The sequence below is a fragment of the Aotus nancymaae genome, unplaced genomic scaffold (assembly GCF_030222135.1).
Source record: "Aotus nancymaae isolate 86718 unplaced genomic scaffold, 86718_ANA_hifiasm-v0.15.2.pri h1tg000038l, whole genome shotgun sequence".
Lineage (NCBI taxonomy): Eukaryota > Metazoa > Chordata > Mammalia > Primates > Aotidae > Aotus > Aotus nancymaae.
In genome coordinates, this window is record NW_026988452.1 from 1,016,059 (window position 1) to 1,030,887 (window position 14,829).

Here is a 14,829-nt window from a genome sequence, read left to right on the forward strand (position 1 = left end):
AGCTAGTATATTATACTTTTTTACTACCTTCAACTACGAAAGGATTTGGGCTTGTAAAACATAGTTTCAAAGATTTTTCTTTTATCAGCCACCATCTCCATTTTTACCTATCCCTCCAATAAATGCAAGGATATGTTTTGTTCTGAAACATGAAAGTTAACTTGATTTTATCCTGCAACTCATGAGAAGTGATCTTTCTAGCCAGCATAAAGAAAGTATATAGGCACAAAAAACTTAGGAAAAAAATATGAGGATTAAACACTCGATTACTTCCAAGATTGCTTACTCCTTTCCAAAGAGACTGCAAATCTCTTTCCAGAAGGAAATTTCAAACTGAAAGTAAAAAATTTTCTTTCCATCAGAAGTTCACAATGATTTCACTGCTATCTAAAGTAAGTTAATTTTGAAAATAAGTGTAAAAATTCTAATTGTAATTTATTGATTTAAAATTTTTTATTTGGCATTCCTCTTCAAAAACAGTAGTCAAATATAAAATTAGGCCATGTAGAAAACAGTAAAGGCCTTTACCAGATATTCCTAGAAAATACTTAAGCAAGTACTAAATAACATAAGATTTTTTTTGAAGGGAGAATCTCGTATACTGAATTTTAATTAGTGGATGTTTAATGATAGCATTTTAAATCAGTTTTAACACTAACGTTTTATGAATAAGCAAATGTATGTGACAGTATTAAGAAGCTGCTGCTACTTGATAAATCAAATTTTAACTGTGCTGATATAAAAAAGGAAATCTAAAAGAAACTTTAGAGCCCTCAAATGGTAGCTTCTTGACCAATGAATCATTATGTTTTTCATGTTCCCAGTTCAGATAAGCTTAAAAATGGAAATGGAAAACCTCAACCAAAGAATCAACAATTTTTACATGAAGTTACTATTAAAAGGTTTCTAAAAATATTTCTTTCCACTTTGTATTGGCTCTTAAGGAGGTTAAGAATAGAAAATCACATTATTAAAGAACAGTAATAACTAATCATCTATGGGATCAAAACAAGATAAGAGAACAACTGTTGTAGGTCTTTTACCTGTATAATTCTAAGCATAATCATCTTTTATAAGCTTTCCATTTTTAGGACATTCTTAGGATCAGAATGCCCCTTATCTGAACTTTACCAGATCATGTAGAAATATATTTTTCAGACAAATTTAACATTTGAGTTTTGTATGTGAGTAATACACTCCTTTAAAAACAGGGAAGCGCCATTCATACTCATTCATTCAGAAAGATGACAAAGAAAATTTTTTCAATAAATTATTAACAAAATAATTCTCCAACATACATAGCACAACTGAGATTCACTTCCAATCAAAAGCAATGATCCTCCTGCTGGAAAGTTATCTTTCATATTTTATATGATAGAATTATGACAAAAATAAGTTTTGAAGCAGCTTTAGGTAAGAATATAACTAAAAGTAGGCCAGGCGTGGTGGCTCATGCCTATAATCCAAGCACTTTGGAGGCCAAGGCGGGCGGATCACCTGATCAAGACCAGCCTGACCAACATGGTGAAACCTCGTCTAAAAAAGAATATAACTAAAAGTAGGCCAAAGGATTTATTTAGAATTTTCAGATGAGGGCCGGGCACGGTGGCTCAAGCCTGTAATCCCAGCACTTTGGGAGGCCGAGACGGGTGGATCACGAGGTCAAGAGATCGAGACCGTTCTGGTCAACATGGTGAAACCCCGTCTCTACTAATACAAAAATTAGCTGGGTATGGTGGCGCGTGCCTGTAATCCCAGCTACTCAGGAGGCCGAGGCAGGAGAATTGCCTGAACCCAGGAGGCGGAGGTTGCGGTGAGCCGTGATCGCGCCATTGCACTCCAGCCTGGGTAACGAGCGAAACTCCGCCTCAAAAAAAAAAAAAAAAAAAAAAAAAAAGAATTTTCAGATGAGAAAAAGGTAAGTTTTTGATTGTGCAATGCACATACATGTAAAGATATTTGCTTTTTCAAAAGCAAATTTAGTATTCTTAAGTTTCCTGAGTGACGATCTCATAAATTTTGGTGGAAATGACAGCAACATTGGATTAATTCAATTATGCATGGAGACCTCATAAAATCTGAGTCTTTAAAAATGCTTGCTCAACGGGTCACCTATCTCTATATAACATGAGAAAAACAACAGTATGTCTCTCAAAATTGCCTCAAAGAGCAACAGTAAGAGAGAAACAACCATGCAATGGTTTACTCAGATTGCTTTCCCTGCTGAGGGTACACGAACCGAATCCTCTACTATGAACAATTTTTACATGTTCAATAGTTTATGTTCCAATCTAGTGTTGGTGAAGTAAGCACTCAAATTTAACAGGGGCTTAAATATGCCGTCATCTTTTCTGAAGATGACGGCATATTTCTGAAACAATGTTTAAGTTTTAAGTTTTTTAAGTCCCAGTCTCCTAATCCAAGATATATGCTGAATGCTGAGGCAGCTGTTAGACCTTACAAGTTACTAAGACATTAGAAATTAATAGTAAAAACCAAACTGACATAATTTTAGCATTTAACTTGGTTTAACTATACCATCTTTCTCATGAACAGCGCTTCTCTGTTTAAGAAAAGCTCATCTCTGAATTATGCCTACTCACATGAAAAACTGGGAACCATTGGTATGTTTCCCTCGATTAGCCATTGACAAAAGGAACGCTCTGTCATGTTTGAGAATAAAGTTTTCATCTGTTTGAAGAAAACACAAATTTGTCAGTCTCCAATTATAAGTCACTTTAAAGTAATGTTCAAGTAATAAATAGAAAGCAAAGGATGAAATTCCTCTTCTGGTCAGTACAGATACTTGACTGAATACTCAGAAAAAAAATTTAAGCTAATCAAGTAACAAAAGCATAAAAAGGCCAAAAGATACTAATTAAAGCCTTGAGGAAAAGAACATATATTTAATACTTTATACAAACAGCCTTAGAACAGTCACTTTTAGTAGTAACATACTTTGGCTAAATGATACTTAAGTTATTAACTTTCAGGGAAAACTAGTAAAATTTTAGAAAAATTTCTAGCTCACTTCCTCCAAATTTCCAATTAGCTTGCCTAATGTACTATACATGGAAGAAGTTTAATAATCTTCTTAGGTGCTTAATTTTTATATGGTAAATTTAATATTCAACTGAATTGAAGCTAGACTATGAAACCAGAAATAATTATGTTATAGTAAGTTACAGGAACATATCTAAATTAAGTATGATTATACTCAATTGTATCTCAAAATTATCTAAGGAAGAAAGTCCTGTGAAAACAAAAATTTAAATAGCAAAATACAATTTTAAGATACAAAAGTATCTGCCACAAGAACAACCACAAAGTGGCCTAGAGCATTAGTTTTAAATTGCTACATAATAGAATCAGCTAAATAGCTGTTTCCTACTAGTTCAAAGGAAAAAAAAAAATCTGTGATAAAGATCACTTAGAGTTATTTTAAATCCAGCAGAAATATCCTTGAAAACCAATTTAAATTTCCTTTTAACATTCATACAAACATATCTCCTTCAGAACAAACAGAAACATAGAAAACTTTAAAAAGTGATTACCTTGGGAACAGGCTTCTGAAAAAGAGTAGTAATCCATTTTCCCCCAAAGGAAATATAAAAGACTATTATAACACTGAAGCTATTACAGCGTTAAAACCTAGTAATATTAGATCTCATCATAAATCTCTTCAACTGACTTTTCTAAGGCTTTTTGGGGCAAGTGCAATAGTTAGATTTATGCAGATGCTACTATTATAAGAATAAACACAGTCATAGTTCTAATATACACAAAAGAAAACATACAAACCTTTGAAAAAGGAGGAAATACCAACTTTTATTCAAAGAAATTGCTTGTTTTGGGGGAAAAAAACCCACAACTAGATTCTTTTCCCTGATGTGAAATCAATAACCCATTGAGAAAAGAAAAAAGATACAGATGCATGTATGAAATAATACACAGAATTTTCCAAGTCTTCAAGCAATATAGAAATCCAGCCACAACCTGACCCAGACTGTCCATAAACTTATTAGGAAGGGTGCAAGGGAACAGAAGTGGAGTTTGTGTTACTGAGCTTTGTTCTCTTACCTTTTCATTTTGCAAAAGACCACATTCTCTATAAACAAAAGAATATGTTGACAGTTTTAGGCAGGAAGATAGGAGTTTTCATGTATATAGTTGCCTAACCTCCATGCTGAAAGTCATGTTTAACCATAAAGTTAGCCTTAATTAATCTTGTCAATTAAAAATTATATATTCCAATATATTTATCCCCAAATTCATGCAAATAAAGTATTTTCATGCAGCATTAGTTTCATGCAAAAAGTGGACTATAAGTAAACCTCTTCTCATTAAAAGTATATGATCAAACTTGCTTTAATATCAGAACTGAAACAAAAGACCATAAAATATTAAGCCTTACCTTTAAAATATCCACCATAAATCGATTCTCCACCTTTTCCATTACCTGCAAATAATGAGCTACATTAAGCCATAATGAACATTAAAATCATTTTTGATGGCTTCAATTTTCTGAAGGAAACCTTGGAACATAATTGCTGTAGTAATCAAAATTCGCAGAATCCTCAATTAACTTCATCTTTAAAACGTGTCAAATTCTATTACAATAAATACCATCAAAAAAGTGATCGTCACAACCCACTTATTTCAAACAGTAATAACACCAAAACATTCTATAACAAAAGCAATCAGACAGTACTCTGGCATTCACTGTAAAGGAATTCACTAAGTAACCACAGTATTACTACAACAAACTGCATAAAAGCAAGATAAAATGTCTTACGTGGTACTTGCTTTTTCATACATTTTGGATCTATAACATTCACTCATCCAACAACTATTCACTGACCACATTTTATATCATGCTGTAACTGACACAGTATGTTCAACTAAAAGTAAGAGTGAGATCATTTAAAAACTGACAGATGGAGTTATCAGGAACACAACTTTTAGCTCTACCTTCACTGAAGTCCCCACCCTGAATCATAAAGTTTTTAACCACACGATGGAACGTAGAACCTTTATAACATAACTTCTTCCCAGTTGTTTTCCCAAGGCCTTTCTCTCCTGGAAAAAAAAAAGAGATGAAGTTCAATTACACATACATCCTTCCATGGAAAGAACAAACCAAAATCCTTTGTCGAAGTGTTCCTGTGTGCTAGGCACTGAAAGACATATAAGAAATAGCTGACATGACAACTTAACATACATACATGCATGCGAACCAAAATAAACCATACAAAGAAGCATACAAATGTGAAATTGTGTGGTAGACTCTACATGCTATAGGACATAAGAAATATTAGACACACTTATTACTCTAGTTAAAGAATGAGGCCAGGCACAGTGGCTCATGCCTGTAATCCCAACGTTTTTGGAGGCTGAAGTGGGCAGATCACTTGAGGTCAGGAGTTGGAGACCAGCTTGGCCAACATGGTGAAACCCTGCCTCTTAAAAATTAGCCAGGTGTGGTGACACATGCCTGTATTCCCAGCTATCATGGAGGCTGAGGCAGGAGAATCACTTGAATCTGGGAAGTGGAGGTTGTAGTGAGCCTCGATCACACCACTGCACTCCAGCTTGTTTTTGAGACAGAGCCAGACTCCGTCTCAAAAAAAAAAAAAAAAAAAAAATCAAGTAGTGCAAAAATTACATATGTGTATCCAGGTATGGATTTAAAAATTTTAGTGTGTTCTAATTTTAAAGCAACATTATAGATGTTGCCTGCCCCATGTTTTGTATTTATTTAAAATTTATTGTAAAATTTGGAATGCTGTATTTTTTCAAAGTAGTGAAATTCATAAAATTATACCAAGACAAATCAGTTTCAAATGTGTGCTATTATTTTATAAATTAAAATGTATAGGGAAGATTCCATTACATAGATTCTTACTCTCTCTTTCATTTTTTTTTTTTTTAAAGATAGGGTTTCACCATATTGGTCAGGCTGGTCTCGAACTCCTGACCTCAGGTGATCTGCCCACCTCAGCCTCCCTAAATGCTGGGATTACAGGCGTGAGCCACCGCACCCGGTTCTTTCATTTTTGAGATCATTCCTTTCTAATCTCTTTCCCTTAAGAAATGCTTCCCTGATTTCATATATAAGTCAGTATAGAGTAACTTTTTTTTAATTCACAAAATTCCTTTCACAGTCCATTATCATTCCAGGAAAATACTCTGCTCAGCAAGGTGAAACTGGAAGCTACAGCTTCTCATTAGAAATAATTTAATAATTCACTTACCTGAGCATAGGCAAAGGAAGTTTTTGCATGTTTTTGGACATATGTCTGAGAAGAGCTGAAACATAATGCGACCAACTGAAATAAAATACACAGGGAAAAAAATAGTAAGCAAGTTAAATATATCACATTTAAATGAGAGAAAAAAATAGGGTGAACAAATCAGAATGTCTATTTTGTAATTCATTTTAATCTTTTAAAAGATATAACGGGGGTGGCGCATGCCTGTAATCCCAGCTACTCAGGAGGCTGAGGCAGGAGAATTGCCTGAACCCAGGAGGCGGAGGCTGCGGTGAGCCGAGATCGTGCCATTGCACTCCAGCCTGGGTAACAAGAGCGAAACTCCATCTCAAAAAAAAAAAAAAAAAAAAGATATAACGGGAAAGCATTTAATTGGGTGATACCTATGAACAAGACCACCATTTTGTTATTGTTAAAATTTACATGCAGCCAAAGTGTTTCCAGACCCAAATTTATAGGATTTTAAGTGTGTTTTAAAGGAACTTTATATTATTAGATTCCTTGTACTACCATCCCCTATCAGAACTATGAATCTTCTTTAAAAATACTCTCAATAGTTGTTATGAGATATGCTTGAGCCCTTCCAGTGATGAGAGTATATCAAAAGATAGTCATTCTGGCGAGTATTGTTAAAAAGAAAGGTTTCTTCCTTTAAGCACAAACTGTCAAGAGCCACCTTTCTGAATTGCACCAATTACACTTAAAACTCACATTTTAAGCTGGGCATGGTGGCTCACACCTATAATCCCAGCACTTTGGGAGGCTAAGGCCGGGAGGATTACCCAAGGTCAGGAGTTTGAGACCAGCTGGGCAACACAGAAAGATCCCTGTCTCTACAACAAATTTTAAAAATTAGATGAGCATGGTGGCACATGCCTGTAGTCCCAGCTACTGGGGAGGCTGAAGCAGGGGGTTCACTTGAGTCTAGGACTTCAAGGCTGCAATGAGCCATGATCATGCAGTGAGCTTTGATTGTGCCACTGGACTCTAGCCTAGGTGACAGAGCAAGACTCTTAAAACACCACCTCATATTCTATTCCCTGAGAGAAGAGAAAGAGGTTATGGTTCCCTACAACATACATGAAATTAAAAGGAACAAGTCTGCAACTTCAATTTATGCCAGAGAGAAATGGTTCTCAAACTGGTCTCAGGACTCTTTTAAACTCGTTATTGGACTTTTGTTTATATAGTTCCTATCTACTGCTATATACTATATTACATGTCAAAACTCAGAATGTTTAAAACACAAGAATATACAAGCAGACGTTCCATTAGCTGTCAGAGAAGTGATATCATTACATATTAATATATAATCTCTGGAAAACTTGACCGTATATTCACCAGAGAATGAGAGCACAAAAGGCAAATCAAAATCTTAGTATTATTATAAAAATTGTTTTGACTTTCTGGATCTGTTGAAAGCACATCAATAAAATAAGAAATGTAGTTCTGATTTGCAATTAATTGAGTTCCTTTTCCCTATATTCTACAAGCTCTTTTCCATTATAAACATTTTTATTTATTCAAAAGGACTTACAGAATAAATAAAATTAACTGTGGACCACACATAATTCATGTTCAGAACAGATACAAAATGATTCTATGTACCACTAAGATTTTACTTTATTCCTGGCCATATCGATCAGTTCCTCTGAGGAGGAAACAATGACACTGCATTATAGACATCGTTAATGGGTAAAGCAGTATCACGTGAGAAGAGCTTCCTGTGTCAACACTCTTAGCCTATAGCTTTAAAAGAGCCAAACTGTAAAGCAATTTCAAAACTTTGTAGGTGACATTAAAACCTAAAGTAATGAAGAAAAAGACGGAAAGAAAGCAAAAAGGAGGACTCAAGACTTTCAAGTAGGGAGCCATGTATCTAAGTTCATTTCAGAATTAAATACGTATAATATCAGTAACAGTAACTATCACTGTTTGTATTTATATGGAAACATTTTACCAGTATAATAAATATATTTTCATCAGTCCTCAAAAATCCCTTGGAAATGGCTTAGGTGGTGTCAAGTTCAAAATCAACCAGCTTTGCATACCAGAACAGACTTAATCTTTGGAATCCCTGTAAGATGGCTACTTTTCAGGATAAAAGACATAATCAAAATAATCAAAACGTAGGCCTTTTCTTTAGGATCATAGTAACTTCAACTCAACCTGTTGCTGAAGTTATGACGTTGCTGTTGCTGTTGTTTTCAGAAACTCGTGATGCCTCAAAATAAAAGCTGATCAAAGTTTCAAACGCTTTCAGTTTCTCCTTAACAGATGATTAGAAATTGTGTACCCTCCAGTAGTACAATACACTTGAAAACAGTAGAAATGTGATTACATTACTATCCAATATTTGGAGGAGAACAGCAAACTAAAGTGGCTTAAAAAAAAAAAAAATCTTGGCCGGGCATGGTGGCTCACACCTGTAATCCCAACACTTTGGGAGGCCGAGGTGGGCCAATCACCTGAGGTCATAAGTTCGAGACCAGCCTGGACAACATGGTGAAACCCCATCTCTACCAAAAATACAAAAATTAGCCGGGCACAGTGGCAGGCACCTGTGATCCCAGCTATTCAGGAGGCTGAGGCAGGATAATCGCTTGAACTCAGCAGACCAAGGTTGCAGTGAACCGAGATCACGCCACTGCACTCCAGCCTGGGTAACAGAGTGAGACTCCATCTCAAAAACAAAACAAAAAAGAAAAAAAAACTCGCCTCTAAAATTTTACCCTCTTCTAGCTTGGTGCAGAAAAGAAAAAATTTCTTTTGCCCTCTCAACCTCATGGGACAAGGGATAGAGCAGTTTTATCTCCTCTACGGCATTATGTTAAGAGCAAAAGAAAAAAATAGAACAAAACTGAATGTTTTCGCCTCAATAACATAGTACAAAGTTAAACACTGGCACATCAGAAAAATAATCTTAAAATCCTGAAAAGAACACATTAACTCAATCAGGTTTGCAAGGCATGACAAAGGCTAAACTACAGATATTCAGACATTAGTTGAGTCTACTTTCCTAAGTTAAAATGTTTGTTATGTATGCAATGTGAAGGGTTTAAAAACAAAAAGCAAGGTCAAAACAAACAAACAAACAAAACGGAATTATGATTTCTACCTGTAAAGAGGTAACCTAGTATTCCCTTCAAACTAAAATCCTGAGATTGAACACTACAGGACACAGATCCGTAAATATTAACTTGAACTGAAGCTCATTAGCAAGATCAACAAGTTTTCAACAAATACTTTAAATTGAATTGTATTATTTTATAGAAAACAGGCTACCATGTGATGATTCTTTTATTTTGAAACTCAGACAATATTCTAAAGATACAGTCTTTAAAGAAAAAAAGCCAATGTGGTTCACTAGTCTAGTTATTAAATATTTTCAGTGATGGCAAGCATAAACTATGATTACAAAACATATTGAAAATAAAAAAAATTAAACTATAGTTACAATAAAGAAAAGACTTGGAATGAATTTGCAGAAGACTCTCTGGCTCCCAAACTGATGAGAAAAAATGACTGTGACAGTAACCCCACCTCTGTTACAGAGTTAAGAACCCCTGCTGATGATGACTCTTTGGAAACTAACTGCTGCTGCTGAATGAATGAATAAGATCTAAGAAAAATTTGTTACTCAACAAATACTACTTATAATCTGGTGAAATTTAGTAATTAGAATCAGTCGATACTGGCTGGGCACGCCTGTAATACCAGTGCCTTGGGAGGCAGAGGCCAGAGAATCTCTTGAAGCCAGGAGCTCAAGAATCAGTCAATACTATTGATAATATTCTTATATATAGTTTTCCTCCGCAGAATTAACGTTATGCCAATAAAAACACAGCTCTGTAATGGTAAGACTAAAATCTGTTAGTGTAAACATTAGTATGTTGCGGCCGGGCGCGGTGGCTCAAGCCTGTAATCCCAGCACTTTGGGAGGCCGAGGCGGGTGGATCACGAGGTCAAGAGATCGAGACCATCCTGGTCAACATTGTGAAACCCCGTCTCTACTAATACAAAAAAATTAGCTGGGCATGGTGGCGCGTGCCTGTAATCCCAGCTACTCAGGAGGCTGAGGCAGGAGAATTGCCTGAACCCGGGAGGCGGAGGTTGCGGTGAGCCGAGATCGCGCCATTGCACTCCAGCCTGGGTAACGAGAGCGAAACTCCGTCTCAAAAAAAAAAAAAAAAAAAAAAAAAAAAAAAACATTAGTATGTTGCTTTTAATACACAACTAAGGGCAAAAATTACACAAAGTAGGACAAGTTTCTAAATTTAATCTGAAAATACCAACATGTAGATCCTTAAAAATAAGACAGGGGAACAACATTAAGATTAATTAGGCAATACCGACACATGTCAAGCTTTGGCTACAGACAGGAAAAGCCAAGACATGCCTATGTCATGTTGTAGATCTTGATTTGCCCACTAGGTGAAAGGAATAAAATCAGCAAGTACACAGATGGAATAAAATCAAACATCATCTTTGAATACTGTTCCTTGTTCTCAGAAATAATTGCGATGGGACTGCAGATACAATGGTTTAAAAAGGAGACATGTATTACGTACAAAGAAGATATGGTAGTTGGAAAAGTGAGCATCAATTAGAAAAATGTTGCAGGAGTTGACATACTACAGAAGGCAAAGAACAGCCCACAGAAAAATTAATTACCAGCAAGGGGTGAGGAAAAGAGCAAAGGTTAAGAACAGATCACATTAGGTAGGCAGAGAGCAAAATCTAGGGAGAAGATTGAGAAAAAGGAGCAGCATTTCAATAAAATCAGGGCATTTACTCAAATATTATTTACTGCGATCTTACCCATATGTCAGAGAATCCAACAGTATTATATACTGTTGTGCCTGAGTTTCAAGAAGCTCACATCTTGGCTGGGAATGACACATGGAAATGCAGTTGCTATACAGTATGAGGAGCCATTGGTAAGGACACTTATAGATATAAACTAGGTCTGACTGATGTGTGTGAACACAGAGAGGTAGGGACCATGACTGCTTTACTTACCACTATATCCCCAGAGACTTGTGTAGTGCCTGGTACACAGTTAGGTGCTCAATAAATATTTAATAATAATACTCAAAATTATTCAAAGACAGATTTACAAAATACACTTTCATAAATGAATACCCAAATATACAGATCAAAATTATTCACTATGTGCCAGAATAAGTTATGTAAGTGGAACACCACTAAGATATCAATTAATAAAGCGTTTATTTTTGGAGATATAAAGGGAAAAAAAAAAGCCTCCTAGTATCCAGGTAGTAGCATCATATTGCTCACAAAGAAAAAAGAAAGAAGACCAGCTTTACACACCTTACATTACAAACTGGAGACAACTGAGCACAGTCTACCATTTTTAAGGAATATGCTGTGAAACAAGAATTCTACACCTAGCAAAGGAAATACAATAATTACATTTTATCCTGAAATAGCTATTTGAATATATATCCCTAAGATGTAAGTCAAAGAATTAATGAATGAGAACAAACTGGTAGGAAAAGAGTGGCATTGAACACGGAGTCTATCACATTACAAAATTAAACCTAAATCACTCTAATCATGGTTTTAAAATAAAAGGAAATGAGGCCAGATGTTACAGCTGCCAGGTCTGACAATGCAAAAAGTGTTAATTATGGTTTTAAATGTTATCAGAATTAGGAAACAAAGTTACGTAATGGCAAAATTTTTTTTTAATGCACCATCTAAAAATGTTCTTTCTTTTGAATAGGTAATGTTCCATGATTTAAAAATCAGTGGAAAAAGGTACAGGATGAGAAGCCTTGTTCCCACCCCTATCAACAGGTATGCACTTTCATTAATTTTCTGTGTATTTTTCCAGTTTATTTTCATACACAAGCAAATACTAACATATTCTCATTTTTCTTCCTTTAAAAAATGGTAGCATAGGCCTGACACGGTGGCTCATGCCTGTAATCCCAGAACTTTGGGAGGCCAAGGCAGGTGGATTATCTGAAATCAGGAGTTTGAGACCAGTCTGACCATTATGGAGAAAGCTGGTCTCTACTAAAAATACAAAATTAGCTGGGCTTGGTGGCACATGCCTGTAATCCCAGCTACTTGGAAGGCCGAGGCAGGAGAATCGCTTGAACTCAGGAGGAGGAAGTTGCAGTGAGCCGAGATCACACCATTTCACTGCAGCCTGGACAACAAGACCAAAACTCCATCTCAAAAAAAAAAAAAAAAAAAGGAGCATATTACGCACACTGTGCTGCACCTACCTTGCCTTATTTACTTACTAACACACTATCAACTTTTCTCATGCCTGTGGTGTAAAAGTAATTTATGTTATTTTATTTTTGAAGAGACAGGGTCTCACTCTGCCCACAGGCTGTAGTGCGGTGGCACAACCTCTGTCCACTCAACCTCTGGGACTCAAGCAGTCCTCCTGCCTTGGCCTCCCAAAGTGCTGAAATTACAGGCGTGAGCCACTGTACCCAGTCAAGAAAAAATAAAAATTTAAAATAAAAATAAGGACAAAATATTAAAACTGTTTAAAAAGTGACTACATAAAGTTTAACTAGTGTTTAATAAACATTGCCGAATTAAGAATCAGGCTCCAATTCTTTGTGCAAGTATACATACACAGTTAAGGAGTGAAAGAAGGAATTCGGGATTTCACTCTATAGTAGTAAGACTCCTGGACTTTAAGAAACAGTCTCTGGGAACAAAAGGGACCAAAATCAAAGGTCTGTCTGCACAATGCCTAAATGTGAAAGCCCCTTACTTGACTTAGTGTCCACACTCCTGCACATGCAGTACTTAAAGCAACTTTTTAAAAAAAGTCAAATAGGCCGGGCGCAGTGGCTCACACCTGTAATCCCAGCACTTTGGGAGGCCGAGGCGGGTGGATCACGAGATCAAGAGATCGAGACCATCCTAGTCAACATGGTGAAACCCCGTCTCTACTAAAAATACAAAAAATTAGCTGGGCACGGTGGCACATGCCTGTAATCCCAGCTACTCAGGGGGCTGAGGCAGGAGAATTGCCTGAACGCGGGAGGCGGAGGTTGCGGTGAGCCGAGATCGCGCCATTGCACTCCAGCCTGGGTAACAAGAGCAAAACTCTGTCTCAAAAAAAAAAAAAGAAAAAAGGTCAAATACTGTGCTATATATACTTTACAAATACAAACTGCTCTGCAAGAGCAGTGATAGAATTTTACAAAACATTGGATTATCAAAAATCGTATATAAAAACAACTGTTTCCATAGGAAAACAGGAAGTGGGAGGAGAACGGAGTTTTCAGTTGTAGTAAAAATATTTTTTTCTTTAAGAGTATCAATAACAAACTTTAGTTGTAAGAGGATGTTATAAAACCTAAACATCGTTGAGGAAACCCTACAATTGAGCACACCTCACTTCTCCCTCCATTCCCAGCACTGTCATTAGCATAGCAGCCTTCAAATCAGCTAGGACAAACGAGAACGACTCAGAGCAGCACCACTCTTCCCCACCTGCTTATCCGATTGTTATACCAAACAGTAGTGTGCCTCATTAAAACTCTGCTCCTTAATTAATCCACCCTATTAAGTTCATGTTAAAAAAACACAATCTATAAGACAGGCGATGGCATTATTTAATTTCTCTTCTTAACAATCTTATTATGTAGGCACTATTACACTGGAGTCCTATTATTAACCTATGAGCATATATGGTGCAACTCATTTAGACTTCAGGCCACTGCATCCAGTCACTCTATGAGCTTATGACCCAGTGTGACCTTGAGATGGGAGAAGCATTGCTCCTTTTCCCTCAGTAAAAATCAAATCCCACATGCCTCTCTCAAAGTATAAGCTATTTTGAATGTGAGTCTGAAGTCTACTTTAATTTTGAATATAAGCAAATTTTCCTGTCCTGCTAGCTTTGGAACCAAATTAAGAACAAAACTGTATAGTACTTCCATTTCACAGAGGTTAACTGGCTTGACCAAGGACATAAGCAGTACTCAAACATTTGCCTGACCCCTTTATAGCCTCTTAAGACTAGTTTCTTGGTATCACTTCCAAATACTTTACAATGTTTACTAAAAACGCATTTTCAAGTCTGTTTTTATGAATCTTAAGCAGTAAAGCAAATCCAAACATAAAAATAATTATATTAAATGAATATAAACATACTGACTAAAAGACATTGTCAGAGTGGGACAAGACTCATCTATTTGCATTTACAAGAAGTCACTTTAGGCTGGCGTAGTGGCTCACGCCTGTAATTCCAGCACTTTGGAAGGCCGAGGCAGGCAGATCACAAGATCAGGAGTTTGAGACCAGCCTGGCCAACAAGGTGAAACCCTGTCTCTACTAAAAACACAAAAATTAGCCAAGCATGGTGGCACATGCCTGTAATCCCAGCTACTCAGGAGTCTGAGGCAGGAGAATCACCTGAACCTGGGAAGTGGAGTTTGCAGTGAGCTGAGATCACACCACTCTGCACTCCAGCCTGGGCAACAGAGTGAGGCTCAGTCTCACAAAAAAAAAAAAAAAAAAAGGAGAGAAATAGATAAACCCACAATATAGTTAA

At 36.3% G+C, this 14,829-nt stretch overlaps 1 protein-coding gene across 8 annotated transcripts in view; it reads right to left on the reverse strand.

Annotated features, from left to right (window-relative positions):
* Window positions 1-14,829, reverse strand: part of NKTR (natural killer cell triggering receptor) — a 45,362-nt gene that overhangs the window by 25,926 nt on the left and 4,607 nt on the right. For 4 of the 8 annotated variants that reach the window (XM_012460110.2, XM_012460109.2, XM_021666609.2 and 1 more), the window contains exons 2-5: window positions 6,255-6,329; window positions 4,972-5,079; window positions 4,415-4,459; window positions 2,604-2,691 (exon numbers count right to left, since the gene is read on the reverse strand). In XM_012460110.2, coding sequence (XP_012315533.2) covers window positions 2,604-2,691; window positions 4,415-4,459; window positions 4,972-5,079; window positions 6,255-6,329 — 316 coding nt within the window. Of the gene's footprint in view, window positions 1-2,603; window positions 2,692-4,080; window positions 4,109-4,414; window positions 4,460-4,971; window positions 5,080-6,254; window positions 6,347-14,829 lie in introns of those variants that run through there. The other 4 variants (XM_012460107.2, XM_064360095.1, XM_012460106.2 and 1 more) reach the window with 2 other exon arrangements.